The sequence below is a fragment of the Platichthys flesus genome, chromosome 6 (genome assembly GCF_949316205.1).
Source record: "Platichthys flesus chromosome 6, fPlaFle2.1, whole genome shotgun sequence".
NCBI classification, from domain to species: domain Eukaryota; kingdom Metazoa; phylum Chordata; class Actinopteri; order Pleuronectiformes; family Pleuronectidae; genus Platichthys; species Platichthys flesus.
The window spans coordinates 17,431,026-17,458,978 of NC_084950.1; the positions used below are offsets into that span (position 1 = coordinate 17,431,026).

The following is a 27,953-nucleotide window of genomic DNA, read 5'->3' on the forward strand; positions in this document are numbered from 1 at the left end:
CCAATTTCATGGCAATCCATCTTTCTCATCCAAAGCGACGCAGCAATCAACAGTCCGTCACTGTCCAAGCTGCTGGGAACTGAAGAGTCAAGAGAACATTGGAAGGAAAGTAGGTGTGAAAGTAAAGCCAAACAAAAGAGGAGCAGGGTGCGACAGTGGGATGTAGGTTAGAGAGAAGAGGTGGGGACAGAGGAGAGCCGGAGAGAGTTAGAGACGGACAGACAGAGAAATTGAAGCGAGGCAGAGGGAATGTACAAGGTCTGTGTGTGTGTGTGTGTGTGTGTGTGTGTGTCTCCAGGCTGTGGGCCTTATGTGGTATGCTTTAACACTCCCCTCCACCATCTGTCACATCCCACATTACAGGAAGAAGGACCGGCACCAGCCTTCTTCTTCATGAGTTACACGCCGACTGTTATTTCAGCACGGCTCCACAGCCTCGGTGACTCCAGCACATCCAACATTTACAGTGTATTTCATGTTTACACGCAACGCATTTATCCAACACTCATGCAGAACTACTCCCGTACAATAGGGTCACTGTATTACCTGTACTAGCCCTGTTTCTTTCAATGCTATTTTTAATTTCTCCCTTGTTCCCAGAACATAGTTCCTCACTTAATGTGCTGTCCATCAGGCGCACAATACCTATTAATACATATAACATATTGAATTCTCTCTCAGCCGGCAGTAATTCACAGTCCTGCTGCTGCAGTGTGTGAGTGGGAGTGGATCCTCATCGACTTTCTCCGGAGTTTACTTTTTGGTTTTGGTTTTGTATTCATATAGCACTTTTCCAGCATCTTGCCAAAGGACACTTCGGCATGCAGATGGGTCAGACTTGGGATTGAACTGCCGACCTTCAGGTTGGAGGACGACCACACAGCTATACTTTTCTCACACTAACAATGCAGCAGGAGATTGTCCGAGTCAGAATCGTTCACAACAATAGCGATCAGGTGAGGGAGGGGAGCAGGCAGCAGGGGGCAGGAGTCCCTGCATAGGGTTCACATCTTTCAGAGGAGATCTTGTGTTTGCAGCAGATCCACATTGGCGTCCTTTTCTTTCCTCTACATGTAAGGCATCTAACAGCTGTCAAAACTCTGGAGAATATCCGCAGCAAATATCACTCAGACGTTTGGACGGGCTGTCCAGGAGATTATCTGGAGTTCAGTGCATATGTCTCATCATTTATAAATCAGGGACAAACTCCAGAAAATAGGTTCCATTACTGATTCATTGATTACCAAAGTAATCAGTTTTGGAGATTATTTAAGTCAAGCGCAAACACATTGTGCTGCTGGAATAAAAATTCTTATTATTCTGCAAAAAAGTTCATCTCACAGCTTTTGTGGTAGTAAACAGTGGTTAGAATACAGCTTCAGGCGGCAGGATATCATGCAAATAAGCCTTTTGTACAGATTTTCGAAAAGGTTGCACATTTTCAATGTCAGTTTGACATTTTGTGAGTAAGTGATTCACTCACTGTGTGTAAGCGTCTGTGCAGGCCCGGTGACGAATAGAGGCAGGATATCAGAGAGAGAGAGAGCATCTCCTCATTGAGGTGTCAGCTGCACGCTCTTAGACACACGGGGCAATCAGAAAAACACACACACACAAACAAACACACCTTCACAGCCACGCTTCCCATTTGTATGCCTGCAGTCACCTACACACGCTCTTGATGTGGGAGAATCATCAGCGTTTGGGAACATTTTACCCTCATTGCTTATTCATAGCTCGGCATTGTGTTTATGTCTTATTCACGCCAAAGCTCATGATCTGTTTTTAATGACTAATTGGGGCTAATTGTATGTATGTGTGTGTCGATGCTGTAAAGGCAGATCGAACCAAGAAGACTGTTCTCTTTGGATTTGCCTGTGCAGCTGCTTCATCATGACACATGCAGCAAGAAAAGAAGGGGCGTTGGATTATGCTAAGTCAAACTGGCGTTTCTTCTCCAGCCCCGGGATTTGAATTAGTGTGTAATAATATCATGTCCACTGGCAACAGATGATGGTGTTGCTGTGGTTTGGCACCGGAGTGAGCACATCTCGGTCACGATTAGTGTGAGGTTGCGATTTGGAATAAAAAAACGCGGCCTCATTGCTCGATGCTCCGCAGAGAGTTTGTGTGGATTCAGCGGTGGGATTAGTTGCAGCTATGACCAGGATTTATCTTAAACCAGCTACTTAGCATTGGAGGTGTGTGAAAACCTCAAACTGTGCTGGATGTTAAAAGACAGGTCCTCCGCAGTCAGTCCCTCGCTGGTGTATACGTCTGAACCCAGCTGTCGGCTTTTTTTTTTCATGTAACTGCTCCAGAAGTGCCAGACGAATGCTGCGACAGCTTGATATATCCTGTTTTTTTTTTTACGTCTGACCCAGCTTGTTGTTGTTTACCCTGGTCTTGTTTGTGTGTTGTCAACAGATGAAGCCGCAGGTTTCGGGCCAGTGTTTGAGGAGCAGCCGGTGGACACCATCTACCCTGAGGAGTCGCCCGAGGACAAAATCATCCTAAACTGCCGCGCTCGGGCCAATCCACCTGCCACATACAAGTAACATATGTTCCCCATAAAGTCATTACTACCCACCAGGCATTCTGCATGCCTCCCATCTTTTGCCTCGATCTACCTATGGGATTCATAGTGTTTCATGCTACATCAATACTACAATGTTTTCATTCGAAAGCAGCGTTTAAAAACTAAACAATTTTTTTACCCTCGATCATTTTTGCTCCGTATCATTTTCATTCGCCATCTATGTTCACGCCATGTTCATGACCACTCACATACACTGGGCATACGTGTGTTTGTGAACAGATTCCTCAAATTATATTAGCTTGTCTCCTTTAAACATTTGTAATATTATAAAATTCTACTTAACAGCAGCTATTTGCAAAAACAACAGGGTCAGCAATGCCTGTAATTGATCCATGTTGCATTCTGCCATTATGCCTTCAGAAATAGGGTCATGTAATAGGATCTCGATAAATCAGCGAAGGCTGCGCCCGGACTGAAATGACCCGATCATTATCTTTGTCAAAATTTCCAACTTCTACTTGTCTGCCCTCACTGACGTGCAGTTCAGCCCTAGAGTTTTCAAACTTTGACAGTCTCAGCATAGTTTCCAAACTCCTCGGTTTTAGTGGCTGTAAAACTCTGGGTCATTTTGTAACAGAAAAGTAGTAGGATGATATGTGCCTCTAAATGACAAGGTCACAAGGATGTTTATATTTAACTCAGAGCCAATTCTTAGGTTTAATAAGACTGTGTGTGTGTGTGTGTGTGTGTGTGTGTCTGTGTGTCTGTGTGTGTCTTTGTGTGTGTAGTAGATGAACACACCAAAAATGTTTTAAATTGTCCCTGCATGATCTGCACAAGTCGTCTTATTATGCACATGTTGTTTGTTTTTTTCACACAAAAATAATTTAAATGCTAAAATACGTTGCACCAGGAGAACCTTATAACAGATAAGTTGCTCCTGCAGCTGCAGCACAGCCGGCACTGCCATCGCATCTCAGCCTCATTCTGCAGCTCAGACCTTTTAAAGATGATCCATTTCAATTTAGATGTAAATGTATGTAAATGACATTGCTCTGCGTCCTCCAAAATCAGTTTCACTATGAAGACAGCGTAGAATTAGTTGGCAAAGGGGAAAGAATTAACTTCCACCACCACTGGTATCGAGTATTTAAGATGTTTCACCCACAGATCACTTCGTTATGCCTTTTGAAACATGACATTTGTTAAAAAAACAAAAAAAAATCATTTGCAGTGTGAAAACACTTTTGGAACAGTTCAGACCAGTTGTAGGATGTTAAGACAGCAGCAGAAGAAGAAACAGAAGCAACTCACAGGGTTGCCTCTAGTGTTTCCCTCTGATTATATTCAGTTTGAACGATGAGGACGTTCATTTGATGCATTCGACACATAGTGTTGAGTACTGCATCTGAAGCTGGAGATGCCGGTAAGAGTGATACCATTGTGTTAATGAAATTAATGAAATGAACCCGTTCATTCTTTTACTCCTTTCCAAACTGGCAAATTGACAAAACACCAACATCAGGCGCTCGCCCCTCTACAAACCAATCCATGCCAAGTATAGGTAGACGCAACCTACGTCCTTTATGAAGTCAGGATGTACACATGTCATTAGAATAATCTTAAGTGCCCTCTCTGAATTGCAATCTGAAACCACAACTTACTGGATCACATTTAAATAATGAAGCGAAAATACGAAGCTTGGTTAATATATTCATATTTTATTTATTATTATTCTCCATACCATACACTGACTGCTTATACTAACTCCCAATTGTTTTCCCTGTAGATGGAGGCTTAACAACTTGCACATTGATCTGAATGAAGAGGGCAGCCTCTACAGTTTAGCGGGAGGCAACCTGGTCATCAACAACCCACTCAAAACCAAACACGAAGGGAATTACTCCTGCATGGCTTCCAACATGTTCGGAGCGGTCGTCAGCCGAAAGGGCTCGGTCCAGTTCGGATGTAAGTGGCTCAGATGTGACCCCCGGCATTTAGGCTGCAGTAGGGTTGCAAAATCCGGGAATATTCAAAGCTGGAAATTTCCATGGGAATTAACGGGAATAAACTGGAAATTGTTTTGGTAATTTATACTAACTGTATTTACCTCATCATATACAGACATAAATATAAACATTTAGTTTTGTCATAGGCTGATTTGAGCCCTGAGGATACTTTGGGCACTTGACTATATTCTTCTGAATCTTTGTGTCATTCTTAACATAGGTCTTTGCACAGTATTTGTAAATGTACACAGCCTTTCCTTCTACATTGGCTGGGGTGAAATATCTCCACACATGAGATAGTGCACGTGGCATTGTTCTGTAGAATCAGATGAGAAAAAAGGTTGTAACCCTAAAGCAATGCCAGAGATATAAATAGTTGGCCAATTGGAATCATCTTTAAAAATATTTTACAATTGATGGAGAAATGAATAGAAATAGGCTATGAACAGATGAACAATCCTCAATCAGCATGCTAATATAATTTCCCCAGTAATATCATTGAAACTTACCTGACTAGACCTGCACACTACAGCAGGCCTCAATAGCCCTGCTGTAGTGTGCAGGATGCTGGGAATTATCTGTGCATGTGATGGAGAAATGCACAGTGCGGGGTAGAAATTCAACTTGCAGTGTGTGCTGCATTCCATACATCTTTAAAATAGAGTTTTGCCGGAAATTTCCCGCCCCTTTGCAACCCTAGGCTGCAGTCATGTAGTAGCATGCAGACCATGCTAACATAGAACTGCCCTGCAGCTGTACTTTCATGCATGTTAAGTGCACAGAAACTTCAAGGGCAGCTGGGACAAATCATTAGCGGTGTGGAACGTTCAATGTGTGAATGATTTGACTACAGTTCATGTCAGTGTAGCAGATGTCCTTAAATGAACTTTATACAGCTTTTGTTAATGTTTGATGGAAATTAGGTGAAGGAGATACTCAAATGTAAATATGGGATGGTAGATTCTGAGGGGATCTTGAGTCTGAAATTTGTCTCACCGTCATTCTCGTCTCTGTTCTCTCAGACCTGGATCTTTTCTCTTCAGAGGAGAGGGAGACGGTGAAAATCAAAGAGGGACAGGGGGCAGTGCTGCTCTGCGCTCCCCCGCCACATCATCCAGGTACAGCATGTTGTGCAAATGCCTCCGATAATGTTCGACCTTCCTCATTGAGCAGCTTAAACATCTGAGTGATTAATATGTGGACGGAACAGCGGTGCAGTAGGTAGCACTGGGTCCCCTCCTGGATGCTGCAGTCCACAGCAATGTGAGTCTTCTAGCTGTGGTTGTGCTGTTTCCATAGATGTGCAGGACTGTATATTGCAGTCAAAAATGTAACTCGAGCAAAACAGACAAACAAACAAAAACTGCCAAGAAGCTGCTTCGAGTTCTGAGGGTTTAAAAGTCAAAATAAAAAAACTCAGATTCAATCATCCAAACCTAATGCAGTAACCAGCCTTAAATACCTAAAAATATGATGTAATATCTTAGAAACGTTTAGTTTAGCTCTTAAATATGCTAACATTAGTTTAAGGTTCAGTTGGTAGATTTCAGTGACATCTAGTGGTGAGGTTGCATGCAGCATTTAAACTCTATTAGGTGTTGTAATTTGATTGAAATGTATACATGTCTACATAATGAGACTAAGGTCGGAATACTCCACGTATTAATTCGATTATTTATTACTCCGAGTATGACCATATTTGGGTTAAGGTCATCAGAAAATGGTGTTGACACGACTGTGTGTTATCAGACCTTTGTTTTAATCAGGTTCATATCAGAATGTAAGCGTCAAGGTTTTTATGCAACTCGTGAATCAAACTCCTGAAATACTGAAATGACCAATGGAAATGTTGTCCTCCTGGTGGTTCGGGATGGAGTTGACGTTCTTAATTTCTTCTGATGTATAATGCCATTCCTGTAAATATTCATGTTTTACTTGGTTATAAGAGTTCAAAAAAAAGATGCATTTTTTTTCCATATTCAGTTTTTCATCACAAAGCTGGTTCTCTGATATCTTTTCTATTTCTGGTCTGTTGGTGAACTCATTTAATTCTTCTTCAAGCTTTTCACACTTTAAACATTGTTACATAAAACCTACTCTTCTTACCATTAACATTCCCATTTGTTAAGCCACAGCCATCGACCCACAAAGCTGTACACATATTTACATTTCCATGCTGATGCAAATCCGTTTAACACAACAGTCTGAGAGCATTGTTAAGTAATTCACCACAGCATCACAATTATCCCAGCCAGCCCATGTGCCTGCACTCGCTCTCCATTCTGCCTCTCAGCCTGCAGAATGATACGATTCCATCTGAAAGGTCAATAGATGCTCGAATAATAAATTTCTCTCAGCTACAAAGAATGGTGCTATTTTTATTTTGCATGTGCTGAGATTATTCCAATAGAAACAGCTCTCTCCTCAAACCCCCGTGGTTCTTTCCAAAGCTGTTGCTGTGTGTCCACAGTCTTGATTGACAGCGTGTCTCTCTCCCCGCAGCCGAGCTGTCGTTCCGATGGATCCTCAACGAGTTCCCCACTTTCATCCCGCTGGACCAGCGGCGCTTTGTCTCCCAGTCCAACGGGAACCTGTACATCTCCAAGGTGGACTCGTCGGACACCGGCAACTACTCCTGCATCGCGTCCAGCCCGTCCATCTCCAAGAGCGTGTTCTCCAACTACATCCCTCTGGTGCCTCAGGCTGAACGTTAGTACCTCACGTCCCACCATTGTCTTACCACGTGCTTGTTTCTGACCTGAACGTGAATGACCATCACAGTGAAGCAGTGGTTTCTGGTTTCATCACGTTTACAGCCAGTGATTTAATATGATGCACATAAAGGCCCAACTCCAAATCAAGGTTGGTTTAATCATCTTGTACCAGATTGATGACAGAGTGATACTTGAGCTGCAATAACATGTATAATGTGCTGTATTAATGCAGTGTGTAACATTGATGGTAACTCACTGTACGCTAAACTCTGTATTGATCATTTTACTCCCAGGATCTAAGTGCATGTAAAGACGGAGACAGCGTTTGTTTTCAAAGAACAAACTGTAACATTAACAGCCTCAGAGACAAGAGACTAAAACTTTGTGCTCATGATTGTTACGAAAGAAATGTTGTGTTTACAGAAACTAGTGCAATATTTACTATGAGAAAACGAGGCAGCGGCTATTTTAACAATCTCCCCAGGGACCTTGCATCAGATGCTTATTCTCACCGTCATCGAACTTGAAGACAGATTTTACCTGTGGCAAGTGAGTCTTTAGCAGTAGAACACAAAAGAACACAAGCTTGAGTGTCGTGTCTCCGAGCCGAGCAGTTGTTCATGCTTTCTCATGCATGGGAATATTATGGGATGCCTTTTGGGTATGAAGCGACCGTTATTTCGCGTTTTAACTAGTTTTTGTGTCTGCGTGTGTGTAGTTTTGCCTTTTTGAGTGTGATTGCATTTGTCATAATGAGTTATATTTACATGAACTTCATATTACAGTTTATGACCCTATCTTTATTGCTATATCTTATGTGTTCCGATTAGGGTTTAAGCATAAAAACACAAGTTGGCTTTAGAGAGCAAGAAAAGTGTTTAATGTTTTTATTGCTGACGTTTAGGGACCGTAACGCTGTGTGATCTTTAAATAGCTTTTAATTGTTTCCTTTAATTTTAAAATATGTATGTTAACAACACAGGAAACACTGAGCTCACATTTGGTCGTTGGCCCCATTTTCCTGTTTTCTGTCTAAAATGGAAACCATCAGACACTGAAAATCTCTGGTTCGTGAAGTGAACTGTGTTCAGCATCACCTGCTGTGGTAACTGTCATCTTCAGTACACAATTTACAGAGAGGCTGAGACGCCAGGAAATCAAAGACAGATAGACTCCTGGAAACGACACAGTTTGTTGCCCAGTCTGGACTCACCCACTTACACCCCACAGACAGAATCAACTTTACAGGTTATGACTAAACATGCCCACCTAGACTGCAGGAAACAAGCACAGTGCACACAGTCACTACAACCACAACCCGATGCCCCGTGCTATTTTCATACCGCCGTTTGTTTCAGGATTAGCAGCTGGAAGTGGGAGCATGAGTGATAATACAAATACGATGTTGTTATTCCTCTCAGGTCCCATCAGGAAGTACCCTGCTGACCTCAACGTCAAGTTCCCAGACACCACAGCTCTGGTCGGGCAGAATATCACCTTGGAGTGCTTCGCTCTGGGAAAGTAAGAGAAATGAACAAGTCTATTCTTCTCTCTCAGGAATAAAACTACGAGGAAATGTTTCCCTGTTATGAGTTTATTTAAACGATATGTTAGACACAGTCTGTTCTCATGAATGTTGTAAATATTATCTTGTTGTTATGTCTTCTGTTACACTTTGACATCTATTGCACTTCTGTCCGTCATGGGAGAGGGATCCCAGAGGTAACTTCTTTGGCTCAGAATGGTCTTTATCAGAGTTGTGATTTGTGAATATGGGATGTACAAATAACATTTGATTGATTTATTGATTGATTTAAATGATGCAGCATGTATACAGATTATTGACAGCTTAAACATAATATTTGAAACAATCACAATTTTATAAATTTCTCTAGAAAAACTTTTTTTTCAACAGAAGCTAACCCACTTTTAGACTCGCTGCCTTCTCACTGAGCTAAAAGATTTAAAGTCTCGGAGTGGTGATGACCGGAGTGCGGTGATGCATAAGTATCACAAGAATCAGGCCTTACTGTGTTTTGTCTCTTTTTCCTTTGTCCTTCTCAGCCCCGTTCCTGAGATCCACTGGAAAAAGCTGGAGGGGCCAATGCCGCCCAATCATGAGAAGGCGGGGGCTCATCTGCACCTGTACAATGTGCAGTATGAAGATGGCGGCACGTATCAGTGCGAGGCGGTGAACTCCAGAGGAAAAGACTACCACACTGCCCGTGTGTCTGTGGAAGGTAAGAATCGGAATTGATAAACGTCCTCTTCAGCCTGATTAATTCTCTGTGAGGCTTTCTGTGTGGATTTGGCTCCCCAGTCTTATTCTCTTATCTACCTACTACTTTTTCCTCAGTTTTTTCTTTTTTTAGAAATGACGCCTACTTTAATTCCGTGAACATCACCCCCGTGTCATATATTATGCAGCAGCTTTGTAGTTTTCTCCCTCTAACTGTTGACTTTCCTCATTTGCAGCTTTCCCTGAGTGGGTAGAGCACATCAGCAGCACAGAGAGAGACCTCCACAGCGAGTACACCATGTCCTGCGAAGCCAGCGGCAAACCCAAACCACGCATCCACTGGCTGAAAAACGGAGAACCGGTAATATTCCAACTCATAGATCTTTGTTTTCCTAAAATGGAATAATTTAGCTTCAGCTATTAAAAAAAAAGGCTGAGCTCCCTCTGCAGCTCGGTCTGTTAGGAACCTGTGTGCATCTCACGGTTGGTACACAGGGGTGACAGGAAGCTGGCACTGCGGGTACGCCTGGTGTCAGGAGAAGGGATCTGTTGTCATTGAGCCGGTGCCAGCATGGGCTGTGTAGCGCTCCATACAAACAACTTGTCATCAGGACAGAAAAACACCCAAGAAAGTTGCAGCTGGTGACAGCAGAGTGGAGGGGGGGGGGGCTGCTGGATACATCATTAGGTATTAATGGGACCCCCTCCCAGTCCAGCTAATCCTCTCATCTGTAGCTCTGTGCATGTCAACAATCAGCTGTTTGATTTTCCTAAACTGCTGGGAAACGGTGAAAAATGTAGAATGGTGATTTTCCACAACTCCGGTTGTTTCCCACAGCTGGACAGGAACGAGATGAAGTTCAGCAGCCTGATGTTCGACGACTCGGGGATGTACCAGTGCATAGCACAGAATCGCCACGGAGTCATATATGCCAACGCGGAGCTGCGTGTGTTCGGTGAGTCAAACTTCGGCTGCCACACAAACGGCTGCGTCAGAGATTCAAAAGGTCACGTCTCATTGGGACTTCTACAAAACTGGCTTTGGTCATTCGAAGTAGCGTGCACTAACTCGCCTCTCTAAAATAGATCTATGCAAGCCTGCAGCCAATGCATATTCTACTGAGCTTGTGATAAATAATCTAGAATTCTGTCCCGTCTCAGCCTGTGCGCCCACGTTTGAACACAACCCAGTGAAGAGGGTCCTGGTGGCCAAAAACGGCCGGGTGGTGATCCAGTGTCGACCGAAAGCTGCTCCGAAGCCAAACTTCTCCTGGAGCAAAGACACGGAGCTGATCTCCAACTCTACCAGGTGATCAGCCTCTTTATGTGGTGGCACTCTTCCTTTTCCTTTCATCCGTCCGTCACACCCGCCATCCGTCATTCCATCCATCCATCTATTGTCTTGCACTTAACCACGCTTGGGTCACGGAGGTGGTCAGCCAAGTGGGCTATTCCAGACATCCCAGTCCCTTGACCTTGGCCTATGAAGCTCGGTCGGGCCCGGTCACCGGGGAGTTGGCAAAGCCTCTTCCTTTTATCCTGTGCACCATTGTCATAATATAGAGGCTGCTCTGTCAGTTTTTCAAGTTTTTTAATGCAAATATCAAAGTTTTTCTGCATCTCTGAGACACATCTGGGTCAAATTAACACAACGACACGTGTCTGAGCACTGACTAGTGGTGAGACACACACAGCAGTGATTTGGGGGATCTCTATAAGCCGCAGATCTCCTGTGCACTCAGTCTTTAGGGTTGCTGCTTCGTCAGTGACGTGCGCTGCTCTGCTGCCAGCGGCTGACGTTAAGCTCATTCCGCAGCTCGTCAGCCCGGTCAGACTGGATGTGCAAACCCCCCCCCCCGCCAGTCTCAGGCTCCTCGCTGAAAAAGAAGAAGACGCCTAATCTGGGAGCTCCAGGACCCCCCAGCCCCTCTCACACCCCCGTTCACCACGGTGGGACTCGCGCAGAGGAGGAGCAGCAGCCAAATTACCATGCAGCATATGCCTCCTAATGCTCTCTATGGCTGCTGTTTGCGTGAGAGTGCACGTGGCGGCGGGGCAGCTGGCACGACGCTGTTTGTCATGCATGAATATGAAATATGCAGAGAAGAGAAATGAATCAAACGTTGCCTCTTTGCCTTTAGCGCATTTTTAATGTTGCTTCTCGCTGAGCAGTTTCAACTTCTTCTGCTTTTTTATATTTCTTAGAAAAACCATACATCTGTTGGAGAAGTGGTAGAGCTCTTTCAGACATTTTCATCATCCACGCACATCCCCAGAATAACATGCGCTGGACTTTTGACCCCACGCATCGTGCTGAATATTTAATACCGTATAGTTCTTTTTTTCTCCTCGGCGTGTGAGGAATTAATCCTGGTTTCTCCTCAGGGTGTTCATCTGGGAGGACGGGAGCCTGGAGATCCTCAACGTGACGCGGGCAGATGAAGGCCGGTACACCTGCTTCGCCGAGAACGACCGGGGCAAGGCCAACAGCACGGGCACTCTGCTGGTCACAGGCAAGTTCCAGCTAATGAACTGCTCCTAATGAATGACTCTGTCCGTGCCTCTTTCTTTTAAATCTTTCTTTCAGGAGGACTGATGTCGGCCTTGCCTGGCCATCACTCCTGTGCCGACCTCCAAATGTCTGCTGTTGAATTGCGTGGCTCTGATCCGAGTGACAGTCCACAGGCTACTGGGGGATATTTAGTCGTTCCCCAAGGGCAGAGGGGAGGGGAGGGGAGGGGATCACTTTAGATGTGATGAGACAAGGACTCAGACTTCACCCTGCTCAGTGAGAAATGAGACGAGAAGATGAGTTATGAACATGTTGACATAGTTTTATTGAAAGTACAAATAATAACACTGGCTGTGGGTTCTTCTTCTTGTCAGTTATTCAGACGCGTACAATCTCAGCTGTCAAACATTTTTAGGCTTTTACATTTGATGTCTGGATAGAGACGGAAGTGCAGCTCTTTACTCCCCTCTACTGGGCATTTGTATTTATTGAGTAGTTATATCAATTCTATGGAAACAGCACTATGACAGCTCTATGTTCCTGTTTTCATATGAGCTGTTTTCCTGTAACTTCCTCTTGCAGTTAAACAAATTTCTCACCTCGGCCTCTTAATCATCATTACATAATTTATTATTTTTTTTTACATTCTTTTTGCCTTTCCTTCGCTTTTGGTCCCACATTAACTTATAAACTTACTAAGAACCAATACAACATGTTAATTGAAGTAACAAATAAATAATTATTATCATATAAATCAATATGAATGAATAAATGAATGAATGAACATTTAAAATCTAGGAAAAAACAAACAAAATATAGAAATTTAAATGAAATAATCATATGATAATATAACTTTAATAATTAATAATAAAATTACCAAAAATGTACCGACAGTAGCAGCAGATAACAAAAATAAGACAGCAAATGATTTCAACAAACATGTATAAAAAAGAAACGACAGAGCAAACCTGGAAGATGAGCCGACACAGGCTTTGGGAGCAAACGGTGACTTCCAGACCAACATTCTTCTTCTACAGGAAAGAAGAATAAGGATGGAAGGCAATGCTGCACACGGATTCTCTCCGTTTTGTTAGTTGTCCTGCTATTACTCCAAAGACGGATGTTCTTTGCGATGTTTATAACCTGTGAGGTGTTGTCCAGCAATCATGCACAGGAGGACAGGACCGAGGCACGCGTGTTGTGTTTCTCCCTCGTCACCACCGACCTCCTCCTCATCCTCCTCCTGTTCTTCCTCAGAGTCCACAAAGATCACCCTGGCGCCGGCCAACGCTGACGTTAAAGTGGGAGAGAACACCTTGATGCAGTGCGGCGCCTCGCACGACTCCTCCCTGGACATCACCTTCATCTGGTCGCTGGACGGCCGCGTCATTGACCTGCACAAGGAGAGCCAGCACTACGAGCGCACACCGGTAAGACGTCATATCGGTCGGTTAGGATAAATCCCCCCCCCCCCCCCCCCCATTTTCCCCTCAATGTCGCCGCTCCGGCCCGGAGGTCATCCACGTTAACTCATATTTGAGGTTTTGGTTGATGTCGGGAACGGAAAAGTATGTCCTGCTGTCAATGGATAGGTCTCTCAAAGCCAATTTCACATTCCTCCTCTAAATGGATTGTATATCAGTTTAATAACCAATTTCCTCGAACATCCATTATTGTTGACGTGAGCTGCTCTCTCTCTTGTAGAGCAGCTCTGACCATAAACCGGTGGTTAGCATTTCTTATTTGTCACTCTGCCCGCTCAGCAAACACCATGTTATGATTATGATGGATGATCCCCCTGTTTTTGTACACAAGGACTTTCCCCTTTAAAAAAAAACAACAGGGTCCACTTCCAATTCATACTCTTTTTATGGTTTTAGCAAAACCAGTTTCAGCCTCAAATGGGGAGTTGAATGCAGTCATGTAATAATGTATGTGATGGTTTTTACCTTCTCTTTAATGAAAGTGCTGTCCGGAACACACTCTGTGAGATGATAGCTCTTTAGCTGCAGCTCATATGCAGCTCCCTCTAATTGGCTGCTTAATGCTGATATCTCAGTCTCTCTGATGTTGCAGGTGTCTGAAATAATGAGGTCCTGTTCCATATTTCAAGATGAGTTTCAGGCTGAGAGAGAAAACTCATCTGATGTGATCACTCCCACAGTAAAAAACACGCGTGACGCTTAATTAACTGTTGAATATTTGGTTGCTTTCTGCAGAACGGGAGCTCGAACGGCGAGCTGCTGATTAAACACACCCAGCTGAAGCACGCCGGACGATACAGCTGCACTGCGCAGACCACCGTCGACAACATCACCGCCTCTGCCCACCTGGTTGTCAGGGGTGAGTCTTGAATGGTGCAATTCTATAAATATTCATCTACAGCCATATGCACTTGAAAACGTATTTTCTCCGTCTAACCCGAAACAGTGGGCTCCTACATGAACACATGAGTTTCTTCTGGATTTAAAATTGGTTATTTACTGTATTTTGCTTTTCACTCACACACACACGTCCAATGAAGCAGATTATTTCATGTGCCAAACTGTAAATTGATACCTCAGAATATTTAGATATGCTTCTTTTACATTGTTCTTTATTTTATGGCGGGGCCACTCTGGTTTGCAGCGTTGCCTCCCACAACAAGGTTCCTGGTTTAAATCCCGGTTTGGCCGGGGCCTTTTTGTGTGGACAGCCTCTCAGACCTGGTGTTAACAACTCAAACCACATTAGGAGGTCGTCTTTGACGTATGTGATGCAAATCCATTTTGGGTCACATATGAAAGACCAACTACTGACCTCCACTGACCCCTGATGTGCTTTTCAGTGTGCCTATGGTGCATGCATTGATTTGTTTGTGGTCGCTGCTACAATGGAATCAGAAAACATCTGTAAACTCAAACTGGATAAAAACAACATAATTTGGTCTTTGTAAACAGAAATGACTTACAGGACTATTTGAAGGAGGAGTGGTCACAATTTAATGTTCCAGAGATATACTTTATAGATTTGAGGCCAAGTTTCAGGGCTGAAACACACGACACATGACTTTTTAAATAATTCCACGGTTTGTCAGACAAATATTCCGGAATTACTCATTAAAAACTTCTCCAGCTGTTATTATCAGACCATTCCATGCAGCTGGAAAGTGCGTTATTGTGTGTGTGTGCCTGTGTGTTTGTGTGTGTGTGTGAAAAAAAGTGGCAAAGTTCGACAGTGCATGTTTGAAGAGGAGTAAATCTCTCCAGAGGAACCAGACCGTGGCCTGTTTTGTTGGATGATCTGTCAACCCCGAGACACCACATGAGGGAGAGAGAGAGAGAGAAAGGTCTGGAAAAGCAATGGAGGGAAATATCTTGTGTCTTTTTGCAGGAGCCAGAGACACAACTATCTACCACTACCACCCGGAATAGGTCAAACTAACTTTTCAGGCTGTCTGCATTTGATGATCCATTAAACACCAATAAAAGGCTTCTACAGCGTTCTGCTGGGGCCTGACCCGTGTTGGTACATTGCAAATGATCTCTTATTTGTCATAAAGTGGTGTGAGCTTCAAAAAGAAACTGAAACGTTTCTGCATTATGTTTTTTTTGTTTTCTGAGCTTATAAAAAACTGCTTCTACTGCCGGGGCTGTATTGTTAGACACTGTTGTAGACCTGATTATACTCAACAGAACAAGCAGAGCTGCTGTGCCACAGAGAAGTGTGATGAGTTGAGTTTCAGCTTTCATTCATTATAACTCAACAACACAACATTTTATAGAGGGTTTGGAGGCATACAGAGGTTTTAGTCCACGTGCAGTGGCCGGGGGTTCGATTCCGACCCGGCCCTTTGCTGTGTGTCTTCCATGCTCTCCCTTCCCTTATCGTGTTCACTGCCGTAGCGAAGGAGAGGAGGACTCTTGCACAAAAAAGGATTCCCCTCGGTCAAATGTTTTCAACAGTGCGAACATGTTGGACTTTGCTCAGAGCAGAATGATTCTTCATTTTCTGACAACTGCACTAGAGAAGAAGACAAAGAGAGGAGAGTTTTTTAATTTAGAGTTCAACTCATGCCTGTAATTCTTAGTATCCTGTCAATAAATGTGAAAATACCCCCTTCAGAAAAAAAACACATAGATATCTTTTAAACATAGTAGAGAGTGTTGTTTAATTTATAATGCATTTCAATGAGACTTGACTTAAATGTGTGGGACACCTCTCTCACCACAGTCATTTGGAAGGGAGTGCTGTTGATCTCACACTTGTTCTACCAAATCAACACTGCCACACTTCCGCAGCGCTCTGTCTGTCATTTCACCTCCTGGATGATTCATCATTTGTTACCCCACCCCTCCGACTCCTGCCGACTGAGAGCTTGCCTTACAGCCCCCCCCCCCCCTTCGCTCCTCGGAACAGGCCCGGCGTTGGCGGACAAAGGCTGTCTTCAGACAGAAACCCAGGAAGCGTAGCAGTGATCTGGTTCGCCAGTGATCCTTGTTGTGCCCTGGCTGTGCTGCCTATAGCCGCCCCTGCTTTCAGAAGCAGGTGCTGACAGATGGCCAGGTGAAGGCGCAGTGGCCAACTCTGTAACATGTCTCCCCCCCCCGAGTGTAACCGAAAGCACAGGAGGGCCGTGGGCCGCTCTACATGGAGAGCCAAGTGCCAGCAGTTCATGGAAAAGCGAGGGAGGGATGAACGATGGCTATTTATCAGAGTAAATGAGGAAGCAGATCAGCTTAAGGAGATCGTCCCAGCAAAAAACACAGCTCTGCACCTGTAGCTTGTTATTAGTAGGGATTTGTGATAGGGAGAGGAGAGGTCCTCTCTTTCCATAAGATGGTTGTGTGTCAGTTTTTTTAGCATAATGTTTCAGTCCTGCCTGAACAGTGTTGAAATGTGGCCGGGTTAACTTAAGTGCCTGTGAGACAGGAGAACTTTTCATTAACTTCGTTCATTTGATTATTGTCGATTTGTCATTTTCTAACCATGAAATTTCAAATTTATTATCATATATGTAGGTGAGGGGAGGAATCCTGCACACTGTCCTGTACTTGCAAAAAAGATGAAGGCCCACGGGAACCAAACATTGTACACTTAATAAAGTTTTGGACAGGACAGTGTGAGGATTCCTCTCCTCTCCCCTGCATGTGTTTTTTCTCCTACACACCTCTCCACTGTATTTGAAGGTGTGCATTGGCCTTTTCAGTGTTGTTTTAACTGCATACATATGCAATGCTTTTTCACAGTTTATATTTATTTTGCATTGTACAAATTTCTATATATGTCTTAAACTAGTGTTTAATGTCTAAACTACAAGTACTAAGAGTTCATCCAAACAAACTTTTGTACAGACACAGAGAATCAGCACACTATTTAATCCTATGGGCTGAATCGTAACCAAAAACTAGATTTCTCACAAGTTGCTATGCTTTACCCTGCATCTCTTAAAGGAGAGGGGACGCTTAAGGCCTGTCCAGCTTTAGTTGTCTAATCGCCTTATTTGTCTCATATCCGTGGCTAGGAAAAAATAATCTTGGCTGATTTGTGGGGTTGTGGGTTGGGAGGCTCAACCCAACACAGTCTGGGTTTTCTATTAGACTACTTTATGTTCCAGAGGTAGAACCGAGAGGAGCAGGCGAGAGACCAAGAAAGACACGCTGGATTCAAAAGATCTCGCTTAAGCTTCAGTTTATATATGTTAGCGGGGGTCTGAGCTCTAAGCGCTTTAATCCATCATCTTTGCTGACGTCTGCTAAAGAAGACGGTAAAAAGACCATGTTTAAAAGCTCTGATATGTTTCATATGCATCATCTTGGAGACTGGTGTTGAGTTACAAAGTTGTAACACAGCTCAGGACCTTGGAGAACAATTCCCCTCTGAGCTTAATTAAAGGTCTTTCAAGAAAAACTGTGCTGTCTTTCTCTTTCGCAGTTTCCCTGAGGAACAAGTAAAAGTGGAAATTCATTAAATTCCTCCTTCAATCCTGCAGCCACCCTGGAGTTCATTCCTGATCGCATAACGCTGACTCGTCTCTTGGCTCTACCTTAGGTCCCCCGGGGGCCCCAGGTGGGCTGCGAGTGGTGAACCAAACCGACAAGAGTGTGACGCTGCAGTGGAGCCGGGGAGCAGACAACCACAGCCCCATCTCCAGATACACCATCCAGTACAGGGATTTCCTCCAGAACGACGTCTGGAAGAACGCCACTACATGTGAGAGCTCCATATGTTTATATAGTCAAATAAACACTGGTGCCTTAATGCTGAGGGGACAAAGTGATGCTGCGGACCTGCATGGTGGTGAATGTCTCTTAGAAACGTCCTTTACTCACGCTTCAAGAACATAAACATAGGAATTGATTCCGAAAGAGCAACACGTGCTGTATATGTTTTAAGATATACATAACATGTTCAAGCTGCTGTAACCCTGACATTGTGCCGCTGTAAAACCAAACCGTGCATCTCTCCGCAGCTCCTGCCGAGGTAGAGGGGAACACAGAGACAGCTACCGTGGTGGATTTGCTCCCCTGGACCGAGTATGAGTTCAGGGTGATTGCCATCAACACCCTGGGGACAGGAGATCCGAGCAACCCGTCCCCCAAACACACGACCCTGGAAGCAGGTAAGACCGCGTCCCGACTCTAGTCCAGTGTGCGGTACACAAGATTTGTGGGAGTCCCTTGAAAGGTCACGGAAAACGTGGTAGCACAGTCCAGCTTTCCATTCTAATATTCACTCGCCATCATTCTATTATAGCCGTGTTTACTTATGTTACGTAGCGCTGTAGGTATGAGTCAGCAGTAAAGCCACCGTGCTGCCCTTCCTACGGCACCAGCGTTCTGCCAAGCTCACCACACAAACCGCTACAAATGAGCACTTTGCTGAAACTGTATACTGATATTCAATTATAAAATGGAAATCACAGGCCTACAGTAACCTCTCTTAAAAAAAGAATCGTCCTCGGAGAGTGAGCTTCGAGGCTCGAGGCAAAACAAAAAAGGAGCTTAGCCTCTCCGCCCCCCCGTCCCCCCCCGGTGCGCATGTTCCCACATGGACATTAAGGTGTTGCGTTTGGCACGGGGGGGAAGACATTGATATTGTGTTTGCGGAGGAAGGATGTTTCAGTAGCGCTGCCAGGGAGAGGTTACAGCCTGTGTGGGTTGGCGTGGCTTGTGTGGATTCTCGGCATGTGGCCTGAGGGTTTTTGCTTTTGCTGTCTCATTGTAGTTCCTGTGGTGGCGCCCTCGGACATCGGCGGGGGTGGAGGGACCAGCAGAGAGCTGACCATCACGTGGACGGTAGGTCTGGACTTCCCACAGGGCACAGGGGGAAAAAGGTTATGGAAAAGTACGGTGCTGCTGCAACATGCCCAACCAAATTGAGTTACCAGAGGAAAGACCTTATTCAATTTCTAATAACGATGATTGATAATGAACTTTATTGTTTCTCTTTTAAAAAAAGGGGAAAATGTAATGTCACTCAGTTGGGCTCATACCTCATACCAAGCTGCACCACGGTTCACCCACTCATAGATATCAGTTCCCTTAAAGTGTGAGATTTCTTTCATCAAAGATCCCTGAATTATTCCCTGGGAATGTCAACAAAATAATCCTGGCTCTGCTTTCTGATCTGGATCCATTCCAACATTGCGTGGGTTCTTTTCTTACTCATACCACATCCCTGCACTAAGTTTCATTCAGCTGATTAGAAGAAGTGGGGTTGGTGAGAGGGAGGTGTGAGTGGGACATTGAGTAAGTGTTCCTCCATCAACTTGATGGATTTCAACTGGAAAGGTCTGGCAACATATTATCTAAGCAGCCAATTGCAGGGCTGTAAGTTTGACAATGCAAATAAAAGGTAGAGCAGGAAATTGTAAAACTATACAACAAATTATAGCTATGACGCTTCAAATACAGATTTACAGGAAGCTGAAGGTTTCTGTTGCAGCACTTTACATCATCAGATCAGAGACGGGGCAGACTACTGTCAAACCACACGGCGCGTGTAGAGGAAATGAAGGATGAGCGATCAAACAAAACAATCACTATCGTACAAACATCGGTAAGTGGACGGAAACGTTATCCTGCACTCTCCTGCTGCAGCCGCTGATAAATAAGCTCTCATGGCTAAATTGCCTTTCGTTTGGCCGAGGCAGAGACGTTCGATTCCAGAGCAGCTGGAGGATGAGCCAAGCGATGTGTTCAGGGGTTAGCGCTGCCTAATGCAGGCACGCCTTAGGAGACTTATGGCGCTATGATAAAACAAGAGAGCCAGCAGAGGAACTGAGGCAGAAGGAGACATTAGGAGAACCGAGCCAGTAAAGTGTCCCAATTCAGTGTATATAAATCACAGAATGCAGTGATTTGACTTTGCTGGACTTGGCCCTTTGGGTTCTGCTGTTAATCCGAGTTTATAGCATAAGTGGTTGATGTAGAGGGGTGAAATCTGACAGGATGGACGTAGTAATCGCAGAAACGTCTGTCGGCCCGTATTTGGAACACGTATCTAAAGAACCGTTCTTCTTATCGCCTTCACCCTTCACATGTGTGTCCTTTATAGCCCAAGGAAGTGCACTGTTGAATTTGGTGCATTTTGGGATCGCGAAGGATCAGTTGAATAAAGAGCCAAACAGCACCTTGCAGTTGCAGGGGGCGGGGCTTAACAGGCAGTCCGCAGACCATGAAACATGTTTTCTTCTACGTCTTCGAAAATACTAACAGTGGCGGCCAATGAACAATAATATCAGTCCCATCAGATCCTTTTGGTACATTGCAGCATTTCGGACTGACGCAGACATTCACAGGTGTCGCAGGTGCTGATCTTCATCATATCAACAACCTATGTAGAATCACTTCCTCTGTAGCAAGTTGTCTTCAAAGTAAAAGCACAACATCCAATCTGTCGCTGCAACTATTTATACTGAACAGGAGATCAGGGCTTTTATTTTTGAAATGTTGTGAACTTGAGTCAGAAGATTGTGTCGATTTTTTTATCACACCTTTGAAAAAGACGTTTACAAAAACAACAGCAGTTGTGTGAATCATTCAAACTTACATAAAGAAACCACACCTAAAGAGTAAATAAAGCAAATTCAGTTTTATGAAAAACATTTGCACTTGTCCCAGGGTTGAGAGTTGTGTTCGAAAAAACAACATGTGACGTCATTTGTGATGTTTCCCTTTTCTCATCAGCCGATGCAGCCACAGTACTACTACGGTTCCAACTTTGGCTACATTGTGGCCTTTAAACCTCAAGATGACAACCAGTGGAGGAGGGTGATAGTGCCCGACCCCCAGGCCAGCCGCTACGTCCACAAAGAGTCGTCCATCGTCCCATTGACCAAGTTCCAGGTCAAAGTCAAAGCGTTCAACAGCGAAGGAGAGGGACCCTACAGCCTCACAGCCGTCATTTACTCCGCGCTGGATGGTGAGCAGCTCCTTCTCCACACTGAAGGGCAGCGTGCCCGAATACTCTCACTACAGTGTCACAGATGGACCCGATCCTGTTTGTCCTCAGTATCTTGCAGAGAATGGATGAATTCTTCAGTATGCCAACACTCTGCCATTTCAATCTGTCAGTGTCAGCTACTCATCACCACCGGGGTTTTCAATGGGAGTGGGAGCCATTTAATAGCAGCTCTTGTGTATAGCTGTGAGGAATTTTAATACCCCCTTGAAAAGTGAACCCATCTTATCCTCTTTCTCTTTCCTTGCGGGGGGATTATCAGGATCTATCTAGCCCATGAACCAGAAAGCTGATAATTCGCCCAAGGATGCAAAGCATTTAGCCTATTTATTAACTTCCACTGACAGACAGTTAAGATAACCACTGGCACCCCACACGTGATGGGCTGTGCCCCGTTGCCATGGTATCGCACTCTGGGAAACGCTGGAGCGTGTATGATTCTGTAGCTAAGCCTGCAAAGCATGCGTGTGTGTTATAATTTGTGCGCGTCCTTGTTTGTGTATTTCTGTTTTAAACACAATTACAGTATGTGACGGCTCAAGGCTCAGTGCGACAATCTGACATTCAAGGACAGTTTCACACAGTGTGTAACCATTATTCACGGAATAGTGCACGATGGCCTAGTGAGGAATGTGGGCCAAGATGGATTTCTCTCACTTCACTTGTTCCTTACTGTGATTGATTCACATGACGTGAAATGATGCATAAGCACCACCGACTAAAAATGGCATTCATAAAACCAATAGTCATAAAGCAGGAAGTGCTAGATAGTTTATGTTCAAAGTAATGGATCCATTAGCTTTTGTGGTGCACAGGTCGATATCTGACCAAACATATTCATGCATTTAAAATATGCTGCCTTTGAGTTTTTTCCGAGCAATGCAAGATGAAGGGCAAGTCCTTGAAGTGCTCTCTCAGTAAATAACCTATTAATCACACTGTATTCTGTCTCCTCAGCTCCATCCGAAGCTCCTGTGAGTGTCAACGGCAAAGCTCTCTCTGCAGTAGAAGCCACGGTGGGGTGGCGGCCGATCTTACAAAGCAATATAGAGGGATACCAGGTCAGCAAAGTTGAACTGATGCATGCTGGGGGGGATTTCCAATTGGAAAGATGTACCGGTGCCGTTTTCAGACATGTATTCCAGATAATGTCAATTGGGTGCTGACATTTCCTGGAGGTTGCCTTTCACATATTTAGACTGTAGCAGGAGGTCGGACGAGTTCACATCAACAGGAAGGTGTGTTCTGGTGAGGGGTGGCGCCTGGGTGGAACCTGCAGGAGGCAGGACATAACCTATTAATTACGCCGCAGCGATCACATGTTTTCGATTGTTGGGCCTCAACAAAAAATCTCAAACCCTGTTGTCCTTCCCAGTAGACATCTTCATATTCTAAGTGTATGACCCCGGAAATATTTGTATTCGTCCCGTCCGTCCTGCTTGTTTCTTACATAGTGTCAGTATACTAGGGGGAGGGTAAACTCTGGAGAATGTCCAGATCAACATTTGCAGTCTTACGGAGAGGCGGTGGTCTAGTGGCAGAAACTTGGACTATGGGCAGAGAAGGTCTCTGGTTCATCTCTGGTTCGACTCCAAGGAGAAACAACAAAAAGACGAACCTGGATTGATCTGTCCAAAAATCCAAGAGGATTCTCCCTACCCTGTCTAGTGCCCCTGAGCAAGGCACCTTACTCCCCCAACATCTGCTCCCCGAGCGCCGTACATGGATGCTCACTGCTCTGTGTGTCCTGCACCAGATGGGTCAAAAGCAGAGGTTAAATTTCCCTACCTGCATGAGTGTGCCTTTGCATGTCTGTGCATGTGTTTGGGACTAATAAATACATCTTAATCTTAATCTTAATCATACAGCCCCTTGGGACAATTGACCTCCTAGTTTCGAACGTCCTAGTTTCTATAAATAAGCTAGTTTTTCTGATTCACTTGCACTCTGCTTTTCATGACATATGATCCTTCTGCATCACTCCACTATGGTGATCAGTTCTTCTGACACTATCCTACCCATCTCACCTCTCTCCCTGTGTGTGCCAGGTGAAGTACTGGAGGAAGCTGGAAGACGGCGAGGGCGGGGCTCAGAGGGTGGTGGTGCCCAGCAAGGAGAACCACACCAAGTTGGAGGGTATGAAGCCCAGCTCCGTTTACCTCATTGAGGTCAGGGGCTACAACTCTGCAGGCTTCGGGCCGCCCAGTGAACACATCCAGATCCACACCAAGCGAGCCCGTATGTCCTGCCATTTGTCGTATTAAACAGCAGCATCTGCGGTGAAAACAACATTGCACTGTTCCGACTGCATATGAGTTGCTTGCTCTTCATTCTTGTTTCCGTGTCTTTTACCAGCTCCCAGTCGACCGCCAAAAATAATAGGTAAAAAGTTAAAGGGCCGGTTAGTAAATATTGCCTGGGAACACGTTGAACCGCTGGAAAACGAGTCATCGATAAATGGCTACAAAGTGAGTACAGCTCAACACATACTAATCTCTCTGAAGTGAAACATCAACTGTTGGAAACCTCACATTTCTTATATCTTCCCTGTGTATATATATAAATCTAGGTGCTGTGCTGGATTAAGGGGAACGCCACACAAATCCTGTACACAACAACCAGGCGGTACATAGATCTTCCCCTGCCTCCAGGGGGAACCTATGTGGTGGAGGTCCGGGCGTCCACAGAAGGAGGAGACGGGGCTCTGGCACAAATCGTCATCACAAGTAACAGAGACAGACCTCAGTGAATTTAAATGTGGTTTCATAAGTGGACTGTTGGTGGAGGCTTGCATCGAGTGCCGTTCTAGTTTATAAGAATGATTCTCTCTTCCTTTCAGTGGTACTTTCTGTTTTAAGAACACTTAAATAAGTGGCCGAGTAATAAAATATCATGCCACCTTCAGCGAGGTTTAGTTTCACATCAATATAATGAAAATGAGGAAAGCCCTCGGTTATCAAATCACATTTTAAATCTGTGGTGCTGAGGTCTCACACCCAGACGGTTCAATCCTGGCCTGTCATTTGCCAGTGGGATTAGACCAGATTCAGAGTTGGTGGTAGGTTATCATTTGTCACAGCTAGAGGGTTCCCATGGGCCAGAGCGGAGCTGTCACTTCAAGTTCCATACCTTTAACTGGAGGGCTAAGACGGGAAACTTAACAGTTCGTGACCAAAGCCTCGATTGCCCAGTGACTGGATCCTCACTCCGGCCGATGGCCTGATTGTAGGCTGACGGGATGGAAGAGGCCTTAAGCTCCTGTAATTGATCCTGATGAGTAGAAGAAAACCCCCCCCTGTGCTTTTCCGTATCCCTTATCATTCAGTCCAGACCCAACCTGACAGCTTGATTTCACAGACCTGGGAGTTTAAGCCGTGGAGGATTTCAGATGCGGGGGGTGGGGGGGCATTTATGGTGAACCTCATACAGATGGGATATAATATCAAACACACGCCATATATGGTCTATAGATGGTGAGAGCTTTTTCCCTCAAATAAGAAAAGTCTTTATAGACCAAATGTAAGTGGTGTGCGGATCGATACTCAAATAACAACACAACTCTTATTACAAGGTTGACATATACTTTTGCACAAAGTATCTGTATCTACAATAGCACCCCTGGTTTTACTTGGTATTGGAGAAGAAAAAAAAAGTATCTGTACATAAATGCATTGGACTCCAATTTAACATAGCTCTCAATGTACTTAGACATTAATAAACAAACAGCTAGGAATAAGGTGAACAAAAACAGACATATAGGTTATAAGTCAGTAAAAAGAAAGGAGCATATACAGTATTTGATTGTTAACTTTCTGTGTCTCTGTGTGCCTCTCAGATGGCGGCGTGATGGCTGCCCAGTCCCTCAGCGTACTTTCCCTGCTCCTGGGGGCCCTCCTCTGCCTGAACCTCTGAATGTAGCGCCATCTTTGTCTTCACTCCTCGTGAAGAAGACTCTTTAAGCTAGACGCCTGTTAAGGACTTTGGGACTTTCCACACTCTCTCGGCTCCACCCTACAAACCGGGACTTCGTATATTCCAACTCTTCCCCTCTGGAATTTGTTTGCAGGAATAGACCGAAATGGAAAAAATTGGAAATGGACAAAGACATTCCTTATTTATCCACAAAAAAACACCTCTTTGGAGGAGCGTCAAAAGGAGATCTGTCAACTTTTTAAATATGCCTTATATAAACGACTGCACTTATCTTTCCCAGTGAGCTGTTTTTAAATGGATCATGGCTGAATATGTGAGCGTTACACTTTACACAGTTTGGCAGTTTGATGTCTATAACATGTTCTAATCTGTCCCACAGTGCATTCCACAGTGAAAGTAAACAAGTAGCTGTGAAGGATAAGTGAATCAGTTTATAAAACTGTCTTTGTCTCTCTTTACTTGCAGTTCAGTGGCATTTTCTTATGTTTTCTTTTCTAAATGAAGCACATACTCTGTTACAGAGATACAGTCAAAGCAAATCTCATCCTTTTACATACTAGATTGTTTTAACAAGCATCATGGAGAAGAGCTATTTATGTCATGCTGAAATAATATATCCAATAATTGATATTGTTTTGCTATCTAATATACTATGGATGTTATGCAGAGAAATAGATTGGTTTATCTGGAATCAGTGCTTATTTACAAATCACAACATGAACTCAAGACCATATTCACACGGCAGCCATTTTCCTCTGATGTCATGCTCGGGGTGGGAATGCTCATAACATAGTTCAAGCTGGATAACATAGTGTTGCTGTGAGAAGTGCATTGATATCTCCGGATTATATTGTCTTTCCCATTGTATAACCGTGTATTGTATAACTGTGTTAAACAGTGACGTTAGCTAGGAAGGGTTTGGATGCTTACGTTAGCTGTAGATCAAGTGTGTTGTGTAATCTTGAAATAAGGTGCCATGTCCCTCCAGATTGTTTACGACCCATTGTCTTTCCAGTTGTTGATCAGTTAGGAAGCAGTGAATTGAAAACAGTTTGTCAGACTCCCTGCGTTTCTGTGACTTATAAACCTGGATCACAGCAACACAACATTATTCAGTTCATAAAAAGGATTAGCCCCTCCCGCCCGAATCATGCCGCCAGAGGAAAATGGCTGCTAGGTGGCTATGGTCTGTTCAACCACCTTAAAGTTGTGTGCATGTTGACATTGTTACATGAGTCAATTTGAAAGGGTTCAGAGGTGCTGGAGAGTGACGCAGCTCTTGGAATCAATATTGCAAAACTGAATGTAACGCAAACCACAGGACCAGGTGAACATATCAAACATATTGAACATGTTCTTATTCCACTGATTTACCACCTGTAGTTGTACGTGTACATCTGTGCAGTGATCAACACCTCAACATCTGGGTCAATGTCGTAACCGATGCTTAAAAGTAGAAGTACTTTTGTTTTGACTGTATCACGAGGACCTCAGTGGTACAAGCCAGTGCTTTGTAAAGAATGTTGGCTTTTTTTTTCTTTGTACATTTTCATGTTGTCTCTCATTTATGGCTTCTTTTGAGAGTCACAGTAGCGACGCTCATGCCCTCCTGTAATTGTGCAATGTCTGATTCATCCGTGGCTAACTTTGTATATTTTCCAATAAGACAACTTGCCTAGCTCCTTTAACAGTAAATCTAGTATATTTCATTTTTTTCATTATCTTGTTTTAACAGAAGGTATAAGCGAAGGCATCCATGTCGGCGGAAAGAGCCAAAGGTCATGACATTGTTTTCACTCCATTATTTTAAACTTTTTTTTTTTAACAAAGAAATATATGAACATAATCAGCTGTTGTCATTTTTTTTTTGTTCATAATTAATATATGTGCATGTCTTCACTGTTAAAATGTTGATTTCCCTCAACAACAAATGCTGCGTTTTGGATTCCTACCATTCACGTGTTGTGTGACTGATGCTGGCCATGCTTCTACATTGTGACTATATCAACATCCACCACAAAGTGCTTTTGCCGGTCATTTCCTTCATGCGACAAATCGAAACAAAAAAGAAGAGTTGCCAAATGCATGAATGCCGACAACCTTGACTGACATTTGGGTCGAGGCGGCGACTCTACGCTCTGACATGCATGACATTGCAGATGACGTGTACATTACTTTGCAACCAATCGACACCATAGCGACTTCTCAACCTCTGTGCTCCATCTGAAATACATTCCATTACTGAGTGACGTCCCTGTGTGTCAGAGACGGTAGAGATCTGAGCCTAACACGGGCTTCTGTCATCTCATGTGACGTTTTAGGGTGAGTCTTTTAAAGAGACAAAATCCAACTAAAGGAATCTCACTTGTAAAAAGCTCAGACATGGTCTCTTGCACAAGATGGTTGGAATTTGATGGCTTCACTGGAGGCAGTGGCAGCGTGTTTTGGCTGTCCAGTGCTCCGCTGGACGAGAACGGTACATGTGAGGGCTGAAACTGGAACTTCTCATTGGCTGGATAAGGAACAATAAAAGTGTAGTTAACTATTAAATTGTTCTGCCTTT

General features: G+C 44.1%; 1 protein-coding gene across 3 annotated transcripts in view; it reads left to right on the forward strand.

Moving 5' to 3' along the window:
- The window catches only part of LOC133955615 (contactin-1a-like), a 70,028-nt gene extending 42,088 nt beyond the window's left edge, over positions 1–27,940 (forward strand). For all 3 annotated transcript variants that reach the window (XM_062390536.1, XM_062390537.1, XM_062390538.1), the window contains exons 4-24: positions 2,428–2,554; positions 4,329–4,507; positions 5,571–5,666; positions 7,051–7,257; positions 8,684–8,783; positions 9,327–9,502; positions 9,738–9,862; positions 10,340–10,457; positions 10,663–10,810; positions 11,887–12,014; positions 13,271–13,443; positions 14,233–14,356; positions 18,044–18,205; positions 18,465–18,614; positions 19,220–19,290; positions 21,184–21,418; positions 22,415–22,518; positions 23,506–23,695; positions 23,813–23,925; positions 24,027–24,183; positions 25,293–27,940. In XM_062390536.1, coding sequence (XP_062246520.1) covers positions 2,428–2,554; positions 4,329–4,507; positions 5,571–5,666; positions 7,051–7,257; positions 8,684–8,783; positions 9,327–9,502; positions 9,738–9,862; positions 10,340–10,457; positions 10,663–10,810; positions 11,887–12,014; positions 13,271–13,443; positions 14,233–14,356; positions 18,044–18,205; positions 18,465–18,614; positions 19,220–19,290; positions 21,184–21,418; positions 22,415–22,518; positions 23,506–23,695; positions 23,813–23,925; positions 24,027–24,183; positions 25,293–25,369 — 2,960 coding nt within the window. In that variant the 3' untranslated portion in view covers positions 25,370–27,940. The remainder of the gene's footprint in view (positions 1–2,427; positions 2,555–4,328; positions 4,508–5,570; positions 5,667–7,050; positions 7,258–8,683; positions 8,784–9,326; positions 9,503–9,737; positions 9,863–10,339; positions 10,458–10,662; positions 10,811–11,886; positions 12,015–13,270; positions 13,444–14,232; positions 14,357–18,043; positions 18,206–18,464; positions 18,615–19,219; positions 19,291–21,183; positions 21,419–22,414; positions 22,519–23,505; positions 23,696–23,812; positions 23,926–24,026; positions 24,184–25,292) is intronic.
- The last annotated feature ends 13 nt before the right edge of the window (positions 27,941–27,953 follow it).